Source organism: Argopecten irradians, chromosome 16 (genome assembly GCF_041381155.1).
Source record: "Argopecten irradians isolate NY chromosome 16, Ai_NY, whole genome shotgun sequence".
NCBI classification, from domain to species: Eukaryota; Metazoa; Mollusca; class Bivalvia; order Pectinida; family Pectinidae; genus Argopecten; species Argopecten irradians.
In genome coordinates, this window is record NC_091149.1 from 16,854,046 (window position 1) to 16,877,463 (window position 23,418).

The window sequence follows — 23,418 nt, forward strand, 5'->3', positions numbered from 1 at the left end:
AAATTTAAAAGGTTTTAAGCCGTTTTCATCCTTCTTTATTTCTTTGACTGGAATTATTGTATCATTTCAACTTATTTGTACTAACCTAAAGTTTGGCTTACTATATACCCGATTTCATATTTCAAGTATTGCAAAAATAGCAGATATTGTACTTTAAAAGTGGTCAAAAGTGTGATTTCTTTACATTTTCTTATTTTTCGGGTGTTGTAAAAACGACTTTCCGACAAATGATTTTTGGCGACGTTTTTCATGGTAAAATACTGAGATCCTCCAACCCAAAAAGCAGAAAACAAATTCTGTTGCAATTATTTGGAGGTTAGGCCTCTATTTTTCGTAGTTTTACTGGACTATATACGGTTTGGCTGGTTGGACCTAGTTGTTCGTTTATTAATTAAAGACGGACCTGGTGATTTTACATTGTTTTCAGACGAGCCTTGACAAACCCCTCACAGGCCTGTATCAAAAACTGCAGGTCCGTCAGGATTTATACTTGAAATTATTACTTTAACCAACGGTCGAACCGGTTGTTCCGAATAAACGAAAACGGCCCTGGTGCCCGAAACTCCTGATAAGGGGTTGCCTGCAAAGGCTACTCTGGTTATCGGTACGTTGTGTGTGTCGCTGGTAGCTCCTGAGTAAGGGATTTGCTGCAAAGGCAGTCTTGTGACGTGCACATTGTATAGTGGTGTCTGTACTATAGTGTGTGAACGGCCCTGGGTACGTCAGAGTCTCCTGCATAAGGGGTCGCCTGAAAAGGCTACTCGGGTACGCCCTGACCTGCAACATTCTGGTACTGGTCGTTGTATTCAGCAGAGGTCTGTAAAACAGGACACTGGCGATTGTGCCAGGGGTTAGTCACAGGAGTGACGGGTATTTTATTATTACATGTACCTCGGAGTAGGACACTTTCCATCAGACTCGTACTGACAAGGTAGTCGAAGGATCCCGATCACTTCTGGAGTAGGTAGCTCTGTCTTAATTGAGAGGTTGACACGTTACACTATACATACCACTTTTAAAATAGATCCCATCTGCACATGTTTTGCTAAACTATGAACATACTGGGTTTACCCAAACTTTCTAACCTCGCTCCAAATGTCTGACAGCCGTGCACATCGCCCATGATCTCTAACGACAGCTTGAGCTTCGGTAGTTTGTATAACATTTTGGTCATCCTGATAAAAAAAAAGTTATGTTTTAGCACTCATTTCTAATCCTCGATATTCAATTATTCAGTATATTGGACATATTATCCAATCGGCCACTTGCAGATTAAGATAGATTAATAGAATATTCAATATATCAGACACCTTTAAAATTACTATAGGCATTGTAGGAAAAAGACCACAAGGTCATCACAATGGTTAAATGGTGTAATCATTAAGTATTAAAAATATAACTTTTTATGCCAGTAATTAAACTACTCGTATGACCAAAACTTAAGCATATATGTAGTTAGAAATATTTGATGCATTCGCTAAAGTATTGGTAAGTATTATCTATACACTGTATCAGCACTAATGGTGAGTTTAGCCCATTATCGATTGTCGATCATGTCGTGTTGCGATTACTTGTAAAGCTATGATTTTTCTTTTAATTATTCCTTGTTAGTGATTAGACTTTGTTTACGGTAATGATATTCATATTTATCTATTTTTCAAAATAATGAGATTAACGTTTGTTATACATGTAATTGAAAATATATTAAGTTATCGGCGTAAATTGTTTTGAGCAATCAATATATTCCTAAAGGAAACAATTTTTTAAGGCTTGATGACGAATAAGCACACTACGTACACTACATATGCGTACGTAAAACTGTAATAAAGTAAACCAGCATGTTTCAGTGAGATAGCACTGTGGAAATACAAGGGTCCCACAATCACAAGGAGACACAGCACGAATATACCACAGCCTCCCAACACATATACACAATCACACACGCACCAAAGAGGGAAATCGCTCTTTAAATGTTTTCAATCATGTAAACGATACTAATATTCACCCATTTTTCACTATAAATTTCAATACAAAAATCAAGCGTTATCACTTTGATTTTGGAGGGGACGTTTAATCCTAAAACGCTTCGTTCTATTTAAGACATTGTACATTGTTCTGGGTGATCGGGTGGTGTAGTGGTTAAGCCGCTCGCATTTCACCTAGCCGTGTCGATCCCTGGCAATGACGTGAAAAGGTCAGGGGTCACCTTCCCGATCAAATGGATTTTCTCCGGGCAATCCGGTTTCCTCCCACACTAAGACCCCTCGCGCGCTTATATCCGGGCCATCGAGAATGATTTATATAAGTTGTATGACTTGTTTCTCAATCGATGTAAAATAAATAAAGTTAAATTTATAAGAAATTGTACTTGTAAATTCAAACTCGTTTTCAGAACACACTTGACGTACACATATACTTTAAACAGCAGATAAAAAGGTAAGGGTTGTCTGGTTTGTAAACAGTGAATAGGTTGTGTAAACAATACACACTATACAAAATCAATACATAACACTTTATCTTCACGACCAAGCGCCGACTGTAACTCATTAATACTCTATAGTTTAAATTACTTTTTGTTGTTACAGCATCGGCACAATGGAGTCAATACAGCGACTAGTAAGGAGTCAAACATTTTCAAACTGGTTAGATGTCGCCATCGGTATATCAATCACAACAACAGGGATTTCGGATTATATTAAAGGAACTATCCGATCTTTACATGACGAAATAAAGTATACTGAGCCATGCGTGCGATTACCAAACTGTAGCAGCGACTGTAGTAAGACAGAACAAAACTTGTCTAAGTGGTGCCCTACTTGTATGGAATGGAAGAAACAGATAATGAAACACAATAGATATAACAACAGAGCAAGAAATATCAAATGGAAAAGAATCAGTTCTAAAGAATGGCCACATGATGTCAATGAAATGGTGAAGGTGTTTGCTCCAGAATGGGAAACTACGATGCCATACAACGAGGACCTGTCTGTCGCATTGCACGTGATTCACAACTGCAAGAAGTTCAATATCCCTATCCCAGTTTACAATCGTGTCAGAGATATAAGGAACACAAATGCACACGGAGAACGCCGGGCGAGCATAACGGAAAAGAACCAAGCCCTGAACGGTCTGCTTAAGTTTCTTAAAAGGCCGGAAATCGCTTCAACTAAATCTGGTAAAAAAGCAATTTCAAAGCTAAATAAACTGAAATCAACATCTGCTCTGAAACTTGCCACAACTGATGTGTCAATCAAGCGTCGCCTGGTACAAGTGAGTAATTCACAACCTGATATAAAGGACATATTAATAGCCACATTGGGTGGCATGGATGCGAAAGAGAAGAGCTTGACTGACAAAATTGCCAAGTACAAGAGCATTCTACATACAATTCTTATAATAGTACATGTACTTCTGTTGTTACATGTATATGACATTCATAATCAAGTCAACTCCAAAGATCTGTCAAACACAAATATATACAAAGACAAAGGTAAGGCTTTATATTGAATACGTTATATATGCTATTTGAAACCATAATAAAATTTGGCCATAAGTAGATGCATCTTGACATAAAATGACGCATATTTCACCTTATGTGGCCATACTATAACTCTTTAACGACTATTGAATGGGGGGAATGGACAAAAATATTGGGTAGTCCCCTCCCCTTTTAAAAAAAAATATAGTTTAATATATATACAATAAGCAAATAGGGACAGATGTGAAATATGCATATTGGAATTTGATATAAAGAAGCATAACGTGTGCAGCCCCTATTAAACAAGTGACCCATAGTGCCGTCAGTGTTTGCCTCCAGTCACGTATGTCTCCTATGTCTTCGTGGACGTCACCGCTAAACTAAAACTATTAGTAACCCATCAACGCCGACGAAGTGTGCCTCATAACCAACTTTCATCTAAAATGAGTAACTGACATAAAAAGTGTGTGTTTGGGTCACTAGAGAATGAGTAACTGACCATAAAAAAGTGTGTGTTTGGGTCACTAGAATCGATAACGGACATAAAAAGTGTGTGGTTTGGGTCACTAGGAGAATGGTGGGGCACAAGAAATCTTTCCCTTAGCTATACATGACAATGTGAATAATTTGTCTTCTAGATGAGATTTGAAATGTTTTTCTTAGTCCTAAAACCTTTCCTAAAGTTTACTTGACAATGCAAAACCATGGAGGCCTATTTCTGTCCTTACATATTAAAGGTATCGATAATGAACGTCATTATTTGTGTGCTAAACTTGCATCATTTTATCTGAACAAAAATGATGTTACAATCAAAATCATCGAGGCGTCCCGGCAATACCTTCCTCCAAGGGCAGATAACTATCTCAGAAAATATATGAAAAACTGAATACAGCCATATGAATTATGGATAGATTAGAAAAATTCGAAAAGGTTTTTTTTTCACATTTTGTTGTGAAATAAATGCAATGTTAGAATTCAGATATATGGAATAAAAACAGAATTTTGGTGGGATGCCTTGTTTTCCATGCAGACATTCAAAAAGTGTATTCTTGGTGATTTAAATTATGACCCACTCCAATAATTGTTATGAGCATGTTCTTTGTATGAATAAACAAAAAACTTGAATCATATTTCACACTTCTCTTGATTTGTACAAAAATAAAAATATGCACAAGTGACCAATGTGCAGTTTTTTTGCTGTTGTACCCGTAATTTCATTGACTGTCCTTTTATTTGTTTCAGCAGAGCTCCCTCGTCTAAATCAGGAAAGAAACTTAGAATGGCATCGAAAAACAACACCACCAATGAGGAAATAGAAGAAAATTAGCAAAAGTAGAGGGACTTACTCAAACTAGAAACAAACCTTTTAAAAGTGAGAATTTAATTTATTTTCCCTAAACAAAAGCATTTTAATTTAGCCTATAAAACTATACTTGATCATAGTTTAAACATGTGATATAACCAGTTATTTTCATGAATTTAATTTCTCACTATTTTTTACTTAATACAGTTAATGTAAAATAATAGAGATAAATTAATACATTTATGTGAGTTTATTGAAATTTACTATCTCGCTATTAGGACATACATATATATCAACTAAATGCTCAATATTTCACTAATCAAATTTTTGCTGATAATACCAAATTTAATATCATGCGAAATCACGGAAAATATCTTCACTTGAAAAAAAATAACTGGCTGTACATTAATTAGTATTTTTAACTATTTGTGTTCAATGTTTTTAATCATTTCATCCATAAAGGGATTAAACCCCTTCGACACCTGTAAAATTTGTATTCAAATGTCCCGTATTTCTAAAATTTGATGGGTTGATTTATTTTATTTTGTTTTTTGTTTTCAGAACTCCAGAATTTGGCAATATCGCAGAGTCAAATCATAGAAAATTCTTCTCTGCTAAATATTATGTCTGAAGCACTGATGGAAGAATTCAATATTACCGCACGACCAAGATTTATCGCTCTTAGCCAAAGCGGACAGCGTCAGCCCAGAGCAAAGCCACAAAATAAGGCACTCGGAACTCTTTAAATGGATGTATAATAAAAATTGATGAAGTAAAAAATTTACTGACAGCAAAAATTCTGAACCGCCGTTTTGGAAGTTTTTGTGTACTTTGCCATGATTAAGTAACTTCTGTTAATCAGAACAATGCAGTGTTATTTCATTGGGCTGAGGCAGACTTCAATGATCAAGTATCAATGTTTTTTGCTTCTGAGCAGGATCTGATACTGCTGTCGAGGTCAACGGTCAAAAGTATATATAATGATTCAATGTCTTTGTATACTTGTCAATTACCGGTACTAAACAGCAGATGTACTCTCGACTAGACAATTTTCTCCTAGTTGATAAATTATTTAAGATTTTGGAGAATATATCCAGAAGTTTTCTGTATAATTTGTTGATTTTGTAAATATTGTAAAGAAGAAGTTTGAGCATTATTATGATAATCAATACAATAGAAAAATATGATAGATTAATCGGATGTGGTTATTAAACAAATCATTGGCCGTGAATTTCAGTTATTTTCAAGTTCTTCTTAGATGTTCTAAATTATGATTGATTTATTTTTTGTTAAAAAGAACATTTTTAAGTGACAGCTTGCTAAATATTATAGGTTATACCAGCCGATGCAAGATTTTACTTTATTATTATTTTATAAAGATTGTTTTTCCGTCCAGATTTTGATTGCGTATATGTGACATCTCTCTGTATTGTTGATGTATTTGTATATAAAATGTAAATATATCTATTTGTTAATTAATTAAAAACTTGATTTTTCCACTGTACACCATTTAAACGGCACCTTTTCATGAAATGCTTTTTAGCAACATTGGCTCACAAAAACATATTTCAAAAACAACATTTACCTGCTAAGCTATCAGCTAATTGTAAGTTTTCATACATGATAATCTCCCCAGCACTCCATCACGCCTCAACCTAACTATTCTTCAGTAAATGCTGGATGAGATACATTCTGTGAGGTAATAGTCTGAGGATAAGAAGTTGTATACATAGAAAGAAAGATTGCCCTCGCAAGCTGAAGGCAGCGAAATATTAATTAATATTTCAAACTCTGTGCGAAAATTTTAAATTGCAAAAAAAACCTGACTTGTACTACAAAAGCTAATTGAATTCTGTACCAGTTCATATATAAATGCCAATAATCCATGTTTACAATTGTGTAATAGTATGCATATAGGAAAGCTTATGAAACATTGTAAGGAAAAGCGAGTCTACATATTTACAAAAGTGATACAATTTTTTAATTTTATATCATGTAGTATTAAAAGTAGTGCAGATAGCATATTTCAGAAGAAAAAAATATCTGCACTTTTGTAATGGTTCATTATTAGTATTAAGATAAAATCTGAGTCGAAAGTAATATTGATTTTTCAAAATTATTGCAAATATGTTGTAAATCCTCTCTTAGTTTTGGTTGTTGTATATTACCGCGTTTTAAGATATATTCTCAATTTTGCCGTTGCTGTTGAACTCAATAGATATATATGCTGTCTGTGCATATAATGTTTGTAATGAATAATACAATGTATATATTTGTATCAAACATCAAGTTGCCTTGGCTAAATGTTTGTTATGTGTAAATAAGAAATAGTACATTGTATGCGTTCAAACATTCCCTACTAAAGACACATTCCAACATCCAATTGCAAGTTCCTACATTCTCTTGGACTTGTTACACTTTGAAAAATAAAATATTCGTATTATTCGAGATTTGTTTTTTTTTTTCAGAAATACTTAAAATATTTAAGTATAAGATTTGAAAGTTAACTTTTCTTTTGAATAAATGTATATTATATCACCAATTTTACCAGATGATTTTTTTTTGCAATTTTGCGAGACATTAATTATAAAAAAAAAAAGATGCATATGAATTAAAAACTTTGATTCATGAAGTATGAATTAAAATTATTATCATTCGGTAAATTCCATAACTCTAAACGTGCTATATGGTTATACCTTTCATCAATGGGAGTTTTACTGAATCACCTAGTCAATAAATATATCTCAAATATATATACATTTTTGCAAACTTAACATTTAGGTATGACATATCAAGTAAAATTAATTTTATCAGACAATATTTCTGTTATTTATAACACATTAAACTGTTTATAATACAAACACTTGCGTCCTCTGTCTAAAACAGTCCCTGATCATGATTTTTCTTGACTGACAGATTCATTCTACTTTAAAAGTAGGTTATTTACTTAAGCCGTTCCCTGATATTTCAGTACGGATTGCAAATTGTTCCAGATAATTGAATTGGCGTCTGAATTATCGTCCAATCCACTGTATCTTTTCATGGGTCGATTAATATTTTACAAGTACCTATACATGTATAAAATTCATCCGAAAGAAATAAACGTATAAAGGATATAATTATGTATTCGATATCTTAAAACTTTCTAGAAAACAAAAAAAACTAATTTTTATACATGCTTGTTGTTGAAATGTTCTCGTCCACTCAAAATGTTGATTAGCAAATACATTTTATTCTTTATAATTGTTTACAATGTATTGATTTGCAGTATTTTTGACAAGTATGAAATACTTATGGTTGTGATGAAACTACTGAAGATGATATTTGTTAAACTGAAAGATTTACACATATGTGTATTTATATTTGTAAGTATTTTGTATCGAGATATCGAAGAATAAATAATACACGTCCCAAAAACATAAAAAAAACCGTTTTTAACAGTAAATTCCATACCTGCCTCATTGACATGGAAGGGATTGAACTCTGAAACCTGGGGATATATTAGTTTGACGCTTCAACCGGATCGGTTCTCCATCTTGACCGAGCTCGGTAAATTTTGGATCAATATATGTGAAAAATTGTACCATTTAAGTTTTTGCAAGTTCACTGGATTCAATTACATAGTTTGTCTGTCACCAAATAGCCATGCCATGTCATGTTGTTTGACGGGATCGGTGCATAGCACACATCAACAAGGGCACATGGGAATTCCACTATTTATCAAATTTGAGATAACTTTTTTGAGAAAATTAGCGGGGGGGGGGGATAACAATTCTTCAAAAATTACCAAAATCCAAGAAAAAGCGGCCTGTCAGCAATCATGTTGACCGCTCGTCTATTCTCCATATTATATTCGTTATCATACTCTGAATCTTACCTCAGTATATAATATAATTTAGTGGATCCGTTTAACGAAGGCCGCTTATAATATTCCCAACATCAGTAATAAGGGGTACACTTCTATTCTAGTTAAGTGAATAAATCTTCCTGTGCTACAAAGCGTCTCGGTTCAAGCGAAACCAAGTACATAACCGGCAATTTGTTCTATCTTTCGTGTTGAACGTCAATTATAAGAAATGGTGGCAGAATCTAATGTAACTCTTCTAGTATCTTACAATATCAAGGTTTAATTTTGGTGCTCAATCACAAAAAACCCGAGATGACCTCGCCCATTCCTAATTATAAGTCTCAAGTCTTCAAAAATAAACACTTGTTTATTTGTAAGATTCATATTGTCAAGGGAGTTAATATGTGGTGTATACATATACGTCTTTGATATTGTGTAACATTCGATATTATTTTTTTTTATACCATAGGAAGTAATAAAGATAAACAGTAATGGAGTCCACCGAAGAGTTTCACGTAAACCATATCAGAATTATAGATCTTCTCAAACTGAAAAGGTAAGCAAATCTGATTAAAATTCAGCTGTTTGATTACTCCGCTTACTACGTGCTCCGCTACAGATACGGAGTCGGGGCAATAGGCACGTTGTAAGCGGAGCATGTATCAATAACAGCTGATTTAAATCAAGATTGAAAGGTACAGATGACGATTTGTTTACAAATCCCCTGCAAGCTATTGTAATTTAATGATGGTCAGCTCAAGGGTAATGTGTTTTTTTCGTTTAATATGACCCATATCGCCTATGAGACTCGCCCTAACCAGACGTGGTATACAGGTCAATCCGAACCCAAAAGCACTATACACTGTAAAGTTCTAAAGTTTCAAATTCATTGTGTTATACTTTATTCGGCCATTACTATTTGTTATTTGGGTTAGTTTGGGACTGGAGTTATTGAATTTTCATTAAAATATAACAGGGTTAGTAGAGTATGGGCAAAAATACATTTTAGTCCCTTCAAATGATTTCTATATCTCTCCTGGGACGTTCTATCGGGGTTGTAAAATATTCATCTCTGTTTGCTGTTAGTTTGCATGGCAGAAAACTGTTGTACTTTGTGACCAGTTAGATTTAGTGGGTCATACATTCGATCATGTTATACATACCACTCTTAAAATAGATCCCATCTGCACATGTGCAAGGCAGCAGTGTTGCTAAACTATGAACATATTTGCCATGGGTTTACCCAACCTTTCTAACCTCGCTCCAAATGTCTGACAGCCGTGCACATTGCCAATGGTCTCTGACGACAGCTTGAGCTTTGGTCGTTTGTATAACATTTCGGTCATCCTGATAAAAACAAAAGTTATGTTCTAGCACTCATTTCTCATCCTCGATATTCAAGTATTCAGTATATTGGATATCTTATCCAATCGGCCACTTGCAGGTTAAGATAAATTAATAGAATATTCAATATATCAGACACCTTTAAAATTACTATAGGCATTGTAGGAAAAAGACCACAAGGTCATCACAATGGTTAAATGGTGTAATCATTAAGTATTAAAAATATAACTTTTTTATGCCAGTAATTAAACCACTCGTATGACAACAAATTAAGCATAGCTACTAATATCTAATCGAATCTCTAAAGTATTGGTAAGTATATTATCTATAACACTGTATCAGCATTAATGGTGAGATTAGCCAATTATCGATTGTCGATCATGTCGTGTTGCGATTACTTGTAAAGCTATGATTTTCCCTTTTTGTTTTTGTTTTTTTTAATCATTCTCTGTTAGTGATTAGACTTTGTTTACGGTAATGATACTCATATTCATCTATTTTTCAAAAAATGAGGTTAATATTTTGTTATACATGTAATTAAAAATATATGAAGTTATCGGCGTAAATTATTTTGAGCAATCAACACATGCTAAAGAAAACAAACGTAAGGCTTGATGATGAATAAGGACTGTACTTACACTACATACGCGTACAGTGAGTATGCACTGTAAGACACTACATACGCGTACGTATGTTTCAGTGAGATAGCACTGTAAAAAGACAAGGGTCCCACTATCACAAGGAGACACGACACGAATATACCGCAGCCTCCTACTACAGATTCAGCATTACACACACATCATACAGGGGAATATGTCTTAAAATGTTTTCAATCATTAAAACGATACTTATATTCATACATTTTTTACTTTACATGTCGATAAAAAATTAAATGTTCATCACTTTGATTTGGATGTACATGATTATTCCTAAAACGCTTCGTTCTATTTAAGACATTGTACACGTAAATTCAAACTCGTTTCCAGAACACACTTGACGTGCACATATGCTTTCAACAGCTGATAAAAGGGTAAGGATTGTCTGGTTTTCGAACAGTGAATAGGTTGTGTAAACAATACACACTGTACAAAATCAATACATAACACTTTATCTTCACGACCAAGCGCCGACTGTAACTGATAGTGAAGTAAACGTGTGTATTGGTATTCTAAAGTACAAACCTCACAGTTTTACAAGTCTTAATTATTACAATAGCATGTTATTGTACTTTGAAAATAAAATTAATACGGTATCTTTTCTTGTTAAATCTGATCGCATTAGGCTTACATATTAGTCTTATTATAATATTTTGATAATTTTCTCGTTTGTTGAAAGACTCGTGAGGTTCATGTCGATGGCTCGTGAGGTTCATGTCGATGTAGTTGTAGATTTGAAAGATGAAGGTCTCCAGTATTTAGTCGACGTTTTATTCTGCTGTATTTACATCAAATATACATGTGGTGCAAAGGAGTACAATTTACACTGCCAGGCATTATGGACCGATGGGCCCCCACACACAAGTGTGCGTCCCAGTATGTCTCAGTACTCTGTATGATCAGACCGTAAATACATCAACAAATGACAGGTATTACATGTAAGTACAACATAACATTATGACAGTGACATCTAGGAAGCTATATTAGACTGACCAGTCTGACTGTTACATACATTAGGCCTTGGGACATACATGTACATAGCAATATATCTTCCTGTTTAATTACCGGTCTAGTTTTAGACAATGGCAATATTTTTATGAATCTCTTTTAAAAACTGATTATGTTATATTAGTTCATGGATGCACTTTATGTATCTCGATTTTGTTGTTACAGCATCGGCACAATGGAGTCAATACAGCGACTAGTAAGGAGTCAAACATTTTCAAACTGGTTAGATGTCGCCATCGGTATATCAATCACAACAACAGGGATTTCGGATTATATTAAAGGAACTATCCGATCTTTACATGACGAAATAAAGTATACTGAGCCATGCGTGCGATTACCAAACTGTAGCAGCGACTGTAGTAAGACAGAACAAAACTTGTCTAAGTGGTGCCCTACTTGTATGGAATGGAAGAAACAGATAATGAAACACAATAGATATAACAACAGAGCAAGAAATATCAAATGGAAAAGAATCAGTTCTAAAGAATGGCCACATGATGTCAATGAAATGGTGAAGGTTTTTGCTCCAGATTGGGAAACTATGATACCATACAACGAGGACCTGTCTGTCGCATTGCACGTGATTCACAACTGCAAGAAGTTCAATATCCCTATCCCAGTTTACAATCGTGTCAGAGATATAAGGAACACAAATGCACACGGAGAACGCCGGGCGAGCATAACGGAAAAGAACCAAGCCCTGAACGGTCTGCTTAAGTTTCTTAAAAGGCCGGAAATCGCTTCAACTAAATCTGGTAAAAAAGCAATTTCAAAGCTAAATAAACTGAAATCAACATCTGCTCTGAAACTTGCCACAACTGATGTGTCAATCAAGCGTCGCCTGGTACAAGTGAGTAATTCACAACCTGATATAAAGGACATATTAATAGCCACATTGGGTGGCATGGATGCGAAAGAGAAGAGCTTGACTGACAAAATTGCCAAGTACAAGAGCATTCTACATACAATTCTTATAATAGTACATGTACTTCTGTTGTTACATGTATATGACATTCATAATCAAGTCAACTCCAAAGATCTATCAAACACAAATATATACAAAGACAAAGGTAAGGCTTTATATTGAATACGTTATATATGCTATTTGAAACCATAATAAAATTTGGCCATAAGTAGATGCATCTTGACATAAAATGACGCATATTTCACCTTATGTGGCCATACTATAACTCTTTAACGACTATTGAATGGGGGGAATGGATGATATAAAGAAGCATAACCAACTTTCATTATTATGAAGCCGAGAAGTTGACATGCAATGGTTCTCATATCACCATAGAGCCATATCACCGTCTCTGAGATGGTGACATCTTGCTATTTTCTCGTTGTTTCAGGACGGCTGGTGACATTTCTATGGCATTATAAATGTTGTATTACATAATAAACTAAAGACATATTATCTTTCTGCCGATTGAGTATATTCTTATTGTCACATCTTATTTACTTAATACTCTGAACTTATGTAGTGTCATATAGCAGGTTAAAGACCTTGACCAAGTGTCACACACATAAAGGTGTATGTTAGTGTTATCCTCGATACTCCAGGAATTACTTCACTGTCGTTATATCCATCACTGGCTATCTCATATTAAAACTGAAGGCAGTTCAGGAGACAAATACTGACCAAATATAGGCCTACTGAGACTTCATTTGAAGTAAGAGAGCTATGCTCAACTTCAAAGCCACACAATGTACCGTTATTCGATGCACATCAAAAGGCCAAACTAACTTCAGTTTTGCTCAGTAATATACTAGGGGTGGATATAACGACTTTGATGGTAACCCCTGTAATATCGAGGAAGTTCTGCGTATATGTAACTAGATGATTATTGTGATTCAACTCCAGATTTTTTAATTTCAGACTGTCTTCCTTTGGTTCTAAGCAAGCCCTGTCCATGGCAAGCAGACTTTCCTTTTGATGGGTACCTAAATGATCTCCCTGTACTATATGGCCGCCAATGGCTTGTCGACAAGATACAGACATCCTTAATTGGCACATCTTCCAGAGGCATCCTGTTGACGGCCGAAATGGGTTACGGTAAATCTATGTTAGTAGCGAAACTTCTCTGTAGTTCTAAATTGGCATTGCGGAAGTTCATTTTGTCATACCATATTTGTAAATTTGACGTCATAAGTACTCAAAGGCCAGAATATTTCATCAAAACCCTAGCTGGTATGTTAATTAGTCACATACCAGTGGCAGGAAATGCTATTTTGACTAATGAACTCGGGATGAAATTTCTAGAAACCGGTAAATGTTCTGAGGATCCTATTGGTTGCCTGGACGCCGCCATTATTCATCCTCTGCGGGGATTAGAATTTGATGAAGAAAGGTACGTTATCATCGATGCTATTGATGAATGTGGAGATTCAGCCGCCATTGCTATTTCTCTTCTTGACGTGTTGTCAAAACGAATAAGTAAAATGCCGTGGTGGCTTAAGTTCTTTGTAACAGCAAGAGACATCAATAAGGTGACTGAAAAGTTTTCACAAATGAATATATTTCATGAATCCACAAATAATGTTCGGAATCAAGACGACATTTCTACCTTCCTCGCTCATCATTTGTACACTCACACAACAACATTATCACGTTTGTTCGGTTCACACATTGATCTCGAGAAAGCAACAAAACAGATTTTGGTTATTAGTGGATCAAATTTTTTACATGTAGACCTGGCTGTCAGATTTTGGATAGATTACTCTAATAGCAAGGTCACTGACATTCCACATTCACTTAGTGAATTATACAATGCAAATTTAGAGCGTGTATTCGGTGACAACCTGCAAAAATATGATCTTGCAAGGAAAGTATTTGAGGTGCTATGCACATCAAATCGAAAACCAACACTTGATGAGTTAAAAGATATTGTTCATGTTACAATGCATCCATATGACCTTATAGGTTTTCTAGGTAATCAGATGTCACATTTCGTTGATGGCAGTTCAGCGTATATAAGAGTTCGCCACAAAGGAATATGTGATCACCTTAGTAACGAGACTTCCGTGTTTTCTAAGTATCGTATTTCTACTCAAAATGGTCACAAAATGTTTGCAATGTACCTGATCGACAAGCACAATCTCAGTAGAACTGACACACTAGATATGTTAATTCACGTTGCCGAGTCAAACGATTTGGATATAAAACATTTATTTAAAGATAGCCAGCACTTTGTGGAAATGAAATTGTCCGCCAGCCAATATCTCCATCAAATGAGCAAAACAAAGAATTCGTATCTAGGTACAAAGCTTCTTATCAAAATCCTTGGAAAAGAACTCATAAATGCTTTTACGTCGGCAAATGTTACAGCTTCATTTCTTGCTGCAGCCTTTGGGCATTCGGAAACGCTTCGAGCCCTGCTAGATGAAGGTGAGGACTATTTCTTTAGAGTATCAGATCCACCTAACAAGGGCGGATTTGAGGATGCGGTCAACCACTGCAAGTATAAAACATTATGGGGTTATGGCTTACTAGATATTGCTGCTCAAAATGGACATTTAGACGTAGTTAACCTGCTATTGTCCAAAAATAAGTCACTACTCTACATGAAAAACGGCTTAAACCTCACCCCCGTTCACTTAGCTTCAGAGCATGGCCACACAGATATTTTAGACACGTTTTTAGCGATAGATAATACCTTAGCTGATCAACACGCCTTATACCTGGCATCAAAGAATGGTCATGTTGGGTGTGTGTTGGCGTTGTTGCAGCATGGTGCTGAAGACACTTGTATTCCATGTGAAGACGCAATGCCCTGGATCACCGATAACACAAAGCGAATGCAATGGGACCCTTGTTCTTACACCAGCGAAGACTGTACTGGTGTACTACTGTCTCGGTATGACGATTTAGGAGAGGTTACATTTGTTTTGTATGATGATGAGTATCTGATCAAATGTTCAACGGCATTAGAGGTTGCCATACAAAGGGGCAATACAGAAGTGGTTGTGCATTTACTTTCCCAAGCCATCAACGGTTTGGCTTGTCGAGAGCATGGGGGAAGATCCCCAATCCTAACTGCAATTAAATATAATCAATCTGAAATATTAGATGTTATTGTGAGAAAACACGGAATTCTCAATGAGAAATGTACACGTGCATACAATTCAACAGCAAGACTTTCTGTTGAAATCCTACACATAAACGAGAAAAAAAAATTGATGGATGACATGTGCCCATTGGGAGCAGGTGTTGAACATTTCCTAGCTATGTATGGTAGAATAGAACTATTTTTGTATCTCAAATATCATGGTATATCCTTTGACTGGACGCAGAGAGACGAAGTTGGCAATACACCATTTCACTATGCAGCTTGTAATAATACATGGAGAATGATACAGTATATGATTATAGTTGAGAAAGTAGATATATATGTATCTGCTAGAAATGGGTCGCTCCCGATACATTCTGCTGTGATTTGTAATGCTATAATGTCATATGTTGCTCTAAGACAATTCTACGCTGAATCGAACAAAGAACTGATAGATAATGAAGGGCGTGGATTGTTTCATTATTTAGCGCTAGCAACAAAATTTGCAAAGGATGTAGATCAAATTTCATTAATGTTCATTATAAAAAACAATACTTTTATGATAAAAACGTCTGTAAAAGATGCCAACTACAGTACATATCTACATTATGCAGCTGCAGAAGGGCATTACAATATCCTAATGTATCGTTCAGATATATCCCTTTTATTAGAAACAAATAACATGAATAAAAATGTAATAGATGTAGCATTTGATAATTTGCCACACAACGGAGAATATAGAACATGTGTCGGCTGTTCACTGGTCGATCTATGGACAAGGCAACTTAAGTTTGAATACGATAAAGTGTTATCCAAGGAGGAGATGGTTATATATAGGATATTCCAGGTGATTCATGTTTATCCAGAGACACAAAGGAGAGTAGACTTCCACAAGTACCATACACTTGCCGTTATGAAAGGCAATGCATTCATACTTCTTTCTATAATTTTGTTTCAACCGAGACCGCAGGATTTTCTTATAGACAAACACCTATTGAGAACATTCTTTTCCACGGAACGACCGCCGATTGGAATGCTTTATCTTTTATCACAATATACAGTTAGTTATTGTGATCAATCCTTTGAAGACAGTCTTCTGCATAAAACAATAAGGAATGAAAACAACAAGTACTGGATATATTGGGTTTATGGGGACGAATTTGTTATTGTTCTGAGACAAAAACCTGCTGCGTTTTGGGATTCATGCTATGACAGTGACGGTGCAAATCTTCTCCAGCACGCTGTTATGGGTGGGAACTCTCTTGCTGTAAGGTTTCTGATAGACTACGGTATGACATTTATTTGGCCTCCACCTCACTCTGTTGACTTAATTTCGCTTGGTGTATCTCATGCTAAAATATATCCTATCAATAAGATACGATCACGAGCCTGGATGAAATATGTTACGCATACATACTTTTATGACCAAATTATATCTGATCGAGACATTTTTGAAAATAATTTTTATAGTTCGACTCAGAATTTTGACAAAGCCACTTTATACGTATTATCAAATGTATTGAAACTAGGCAACATGACATTATCCGACGTATGTAAAACACACTCAAAGCAACTGAGTTTGGTACATAGATTTGCCATAAAAGGTCACGTACTCGTCTTGGAGGCTTTGCACGAAGCTTTTGGTAAGAATGTTCTTCAGTGTAAGAATGTTTATAAATTTACACCGTTGTATTTTGCTAAACTATTCGATCATTCAGACGTGATAAGGTTTTTTGAAAGTAAATCTATAAGTGTTGTGTATCCCCATAAAAGGGCTGAATTTGCATTTTTGCAAATTATGGCAACTGATGACTTGTCTGAACCGGCTTACGTTGACTTCATGATAAGACTAACCCATCCATACATTTATCAGTTAAAATCATTGCATCGACCTGTAGTAAGACGAACTCTACAAAAACTGTGTTTTGATTCTATTAGATTATTTGAGAGCTTTGACGTTACTGATATTGTTAAAAATAGATTTTTTCATTATTTAAATATTTTGACAGGTTGCAATAAAAGTTTAATAATTGGTAATTCATCCAGATGGCATGACCATATCAAACATCTTTTTTCTTTATGTCGCACGGTAAAACATATCCTGTATGGTATCCATAGGTTTTTTTATCAGTTTGAATATTATTTATCATTGTCTGCATTTCATGATGATAGAAATAAACTTATCATTAAAACATATCCAATAAAACTATCTTTTCAAAATATAAAAACACCTTTACGCATTTCGAAGAAAGTTTGTAAACGAAATAGAGGGAAATCATTATCCGTCTACAGCTGACGTTTCTCCCGGCCGTTTTCGTTTCTTTGGTGGACCACGTGTAGAATACCAATTTCCCAAAATGACTGTGATTGAACCAACACGTAAGATCATGAAAGATAGGGACAAATCATCCTTTCCATTACATGATTAAAAAGATGTATCTCCGTATGTGCCGTATTCTCCTAAATAGTTAAACATAAGAGGGTAACTTTGATATGTTATACTAGATGGTGTAAGTTCATTTTAAGACAAAAATGTTAACATTATATATCAATGAAAGAAAATGTATTTCCGGTTTTGAATGTCTGAAATTCGAAAAACCAGGTTAATTTCCTGCTTTCAAAAATCATTTTAAACATAAATTGGAATAACGGTTCATATCGGACCATGATATAATGTTTAAACTTTTATATTTATGAAACCCTATCACGAATGCTTTTCAAAGTACATGTAGTTAGCCAGGGAAAATATATATAAGTCGGAGGTCCCTCTGCCGTCAGCGAAGACATAACGAAAGAGCTAATGAATGTGTCGTTGCTATTGTTATTTTCATTATGTAAGAAACAAAAAATGTTGAAATTAAATGTTATTATATAATGTTGTCACATAAATTATGTTTTTTTTACTCAGAATTGGCGTCGTCATGCATCTATCTATAGCATAGTCAAAACATACATAAAGAATCAAGAATAATCAATGAAAAAAACCACCGTTTTTTGTATAATAAAAAATCCAGTTGTTTAATCGTGTCTACAGATAAAGTAATTTTATATCTAACCACAATGACAGGAATAAGAATTCCACGTGTGTTTTCTTTTTAATAATCGACCTTTTGGTGTTTATCAATCTAGTTGTTGGATTTATGATAACTAAGTTGATAAAAAGTTGTGTATGCATTAGATTTAACATAACTAAGATTAATAAAAAGTGTGTAACATTATGTATTACTGTTGAGTCGTAAACTGTTGTGTTGTTTGTTAATGTTGGCAAAAAAATATGCAAACAATTGTACATTTCAGTTAAATACCATCGTTCCACCAGGGTTCAGTACATTACCTTCTGTCATAAACCTATATTTATGTACAAAATAATCAATAGGTTTAAACAGAGGCCACCTGAATATTGTTTACCAATCTTATATATTGCTATATATTGTATATTTTATATTTATCCCACCTGGCCAGGTGCTAAGACGAGCTGCTAAGCTCAACATTTTATCAGATTTAAATATACGTCCATTATTATTTATCATTTATCAATTAACTTTGTCCAAAAATAACTCCTGTTTCCGCTTATGCTACATAATGTATATATATGTCAAAATAAACAATAATATATCATTTAATACCCCATACTCTCCCGATTTTGTCCTTATATTTGTTGTAAAACCATCTTTCTTTCGCCATGCATTTTTTTCTACCGAGACGGAATTTAGCGAATTGTAGGGAAAATAGCCAGACGTTTATCTCCGTTAATTATCTTCTTACATTACATTTATTAATCCTCCATTCAAATTTTCATACCTGCAAATATTAATCTTCGCGAGCTTGTTTTGAAATGAAAATCGCGAAAAGAGAGTTGGTTTTACCATTATAGTTCAACAATAACAGACTTAATAAAACACTACAAAGTAACTGCAGTCATCCAATGTGTAACGTTTACCATCGGGACAAAATTTATTTACTGATCAGAACTTTAAATTGACATAGTGGAGAGAAGTCATTAGACTGGCGTTTAGATTGTTATATTCATTTGATTTAAAAATAACATATCATTATTCACCTTAAACGTAAGTATTCATATTAAACTTTGTTTAATATCAATAAAGATTTTTAATTAGACATGTGCTATTTTACATGGTTTTAAAGAATTATATTATTAAAACAATTATCCTTCAGAGGGACAAAGAACAAAATTTAGACATTAAAAACAAATGTATCTTCTAGTGATATGATACCGTTAGGAAGTAAAATGAAAATAATTCAAACACGGCATCATATCAAGAAGTTCAAGATGGGTTTTACAAATAATGTATGTAGCTGTTTTTGTTATTCGTGCTGTGCGAAATAGCACGATGCCTAACATCACTTTGTTTTGAAAGTTATTTCTTTAAAAGGTCCTTTCGATATAGGAGACATCAACGATATTTGATGTTTAACATCTATCGTAAACCAAGTTATACAACTTACGTTCGATGACACGGGATGTAACCGCTCCGGAAACCAGAGGACCCGGAGCAAACCCCCGTAATCCAGGTAACCCATGTGACCTCTGACCTTTTCATGACCGTGCTGTGGATCGAAACCCGGCCAAGAAAGTGAAACGCGTATTACCTTAACCACTACATCATCTGAACACTATAAAGCGTATTAAACACAAAAACATAAGGACCATTGTATCGTCGGGGGTCGTTTACATAGTGGGACATTGGTCTTTCTACAATACTCATTAAAGATGCCATATATCTTCATGTTATACCTGACTTAACATAAATTGAAATAATTACAAGTGCAACGAAATCGGTTAGGTTTGAAAAGCTTTAAAAAAAGTTATTGCAAAAAAAAAACTTGAATGAATGAATTTATGTATTCGCGATAATTACTATACATACATCGATGACTGGAAATATTTAATAGCACAATGCGAAAATCGAATGTCCCGCAAACAATCGTAAAAACAGTATATTTCAATCCATAACTAGCCCGTCCAGCCCATGTTATAAATTATTGTAAGACCACGTGTGTAAAACAGCACTAATTGTGACGTCACAGGTAGTTTTTAACATCATAATTTATATATATGACGTCGCATAATTGTCTCAGTAGACGGAACGTCATATCCGAGCCGGATTTCTACTGTTTTATATAAAGACGGAATTTAAAGTTATGTGATAAATTAATCTTACAATCGTGACTATGTGATATGAAATTTATAAAACTCGTTAAATAATCTATTATGCCACTCGCCTAGCTTGTGGCATACAAAATTATTGAAACTCGTTTAATAAATGTATATCACATAGCCACTTATGTAAGATCCACTATTTCTTTCATACCTACGGGTGTAATAACTAGTGGCTGGTCCAGGGCAATACACTCATATGTCGCCTGAGGCTGTATTGCATGGCCTACTCATGCCAATAAAGCCTCGTGATGTCCACGGCATCAACAAAATCTCTATTTCCTCGGTGAATTTTTAACTTTTTTTCACGGAATATGGACTGGATTTATTATGAAAGATGCAAACAACGGAATTCGTTATGAAAGTATCACGTAAATTTTCATGTATGGAAAATTGTCTTCCAGTCGTCGATTTCTCCGAATTTATTTCAAAATGGCGGGATATTATAGCTGTAAAATTGCAATAAAACATCGAGGTATGAAAGAAAAGTACTCTTTCATAAGTGGATATGAAGGATAGGGATATTTTATTCTACCTCGGAATCACTAAATGTAGCAAAACCCTCGGCAAGTCTCGGGTTTTACTACATTTTGTGACCCTCGGGTAGAATATCCCTATCCTTATATCCACATATGAAAGGAGTCTTTATAATATAAATTGATGTATTCACGATAAAGCTGAAAACACCGATGATGCGAAATGTTGTACAGGCAGAAATCGAATGTTTTGAGAATAAACGTGAATTCAAATATATATCGAAAATCGACAGCTTCGCTAATAATTGTAAAAACCTATATGAATAAATTGATCTCTCCATTATGTTTTCCTCCTTTTCCCTGCACATAGCCACACCAATATATATGTCGTTAGTACATCACGTGACAGAATACTGGATTCTGATTGGCTACACACATGGGTAACTATTTGCAATAGTGCCCGGGCAAGCGGACACTATTGAAGTGGCGCACAAAATTGAACGTGAATGTATTGTGACGTCACCATTACAATTTCGTCATTATAAGGTTGCGCTTCGACGAAGACGTCAAGATGGCGGACAGGCTGTTGTGTGCTGGGATGGAAGCAAATGTTGCTTTTCTACAGAAGACAGTTCACTCATGTTCTATATTGATCTACTTTTAATTTTCATGAAGCTGAATCCCATTTTTAGCTCACCTGGCCCGAAGGGCCGGTGAGCTTATGTCATGGCGCGGCGTCCGTCGTCCGTCGTCCGTCGTCCGTCCGTCCGTCGTCCGTCCGTCCGTCCGTCTGTCCGTCAACATTTCCTTTAAATCGCTACTAGTCATAGAGTTTTGCATGGATTGTAACCAAATTTGGCCACAAGCATCCTTGGGGGAGGTGTAAAAGAACTTGTATAAATTTTGGCTCTGACCCCCCGGGGGCAGGAGGGGCAGGGTCCAATAGGGGAAATAGAGGTAAATCCTTTAAAACCCTACTTGTCCTAGAGTTCTGCATGGATTGTAACCAAAATTAGCCACAAACATCCTTGGGGGAAAGGGAACAGAACTTGTATAAATTTTGGCTCTGATCCCCCAAGGGCAAGAGGGGCGGGGGCCCAATAGGGGAAATAGAGGTAAATCCTTTAAATCGCTACTAGTCAGAGTTCTGCATGGAATGTAACCAAATTTGGCCAGAAATATCCTTGGGAGAATATGAACTGAGTTTGTATAAATTTTGGCTCTGGTCCCGGGGGGCAGAAGGGCGGGGCCCAATAGGGGAATTATAAATAAATCCTAAAAATCGGTACTTGTCCTAGAGTTCTGCATGGATTGTAACCAAATTTGGCCATAAACATCCTTGGGGGTAGGAGAACAGAACTTGTATAAATTTTGGCTCTGACCCTCCGGGGGCAGGAGAGGGGGGGCGCCCAATAGGGGAAATAAAGGTAAATCCTTTAAATCGCTACTAGTCATAGAGTTCTGCATGGAATGTAACCAAATTTGGCCATAAATAATCCTTTTTGGAAGGGAAACAGAACTTGTATAAATTTTGGCTCTGGCCCCCCGGGGGCAGAACGGGTGGGGCCCAATAGGGGAAATAAAGGTAAATCCTATAAATCGCTACTTGTCCTAGAGTTTTGCTTGGATTGTGACCAAATTTGGCCATTAACATCCTTGGGGGAAGGGGAACAGAACTTGTATAAATTTTGGCTCTGACCCCCTGGGGAAGGAGGGGTGGGGCCCAATAGGGGATTTAGAGGTTAATATTAAAATTCCTTCAGAAAAGAAACAATGAACCTGTATTCAGAACATTACTTGGCATTACAAACCAGGTGAGCGATACAGGCCCTCTGGGCCTCTTGTTATAGAATCCCAGATTTCTGCGACAATTCATATTTTTACTTTTAATGTAACAACGTGGTATGGAAATGAAGATAGCGTTGCTAGGTGTCGCTTGACGTGCTTCTATTATGATGACATGAAAAACGGTCTCGTGTGAGGGTGATGTACTAAACACATTATGGCCTGGTTGAGAGGGCACTATTGCCTCATAGTATTGTCTCGTGATGGGATAGTGCCCTCGCCTTCGGCTC

The 23,418-nt window shown here is 35.4% G+C and overlaps 1 protein-coding gene across 3 annotated transcripts in view; it reads left to right on the top strand.

The window, feature by feature from the left end:
* The window catches only part of LOC138310431 (uncharacterized protein CXorf38-like), a 29,727-nt gene extending 11,614 nt beyond the window's left edge, over positions 1-18,113 (top strand). The window contains exons 2-3 of one of the 3 annotated variants that reach the window (XM_069251649.1): positions 2,586-3,490; positions 13,519-18,113. In XM_069251649.1, the coding sequence (XP_069107750.1) occupies positions 2,596-3,490; positions 13,519-17,984 (5,361 nt within the window). In that variant the 5' untranslated portion in view covers positions 2,586-2,595 and the 3' untranslated portion in view covers positions 17,985-18,113. Of the gene's footprint in view, positions 1-2,585; positions 3,491-11,805; positions 12,707-13,518 lie in introns of those variants that run through there. The other 2 variants (XM_069251650.1, XM_069251651.1) reach the window with 2 other exon arrangements.
* The last annotated feature ends 5,305 nt before the right edge of the window (positions 18,114-23,418 follow it).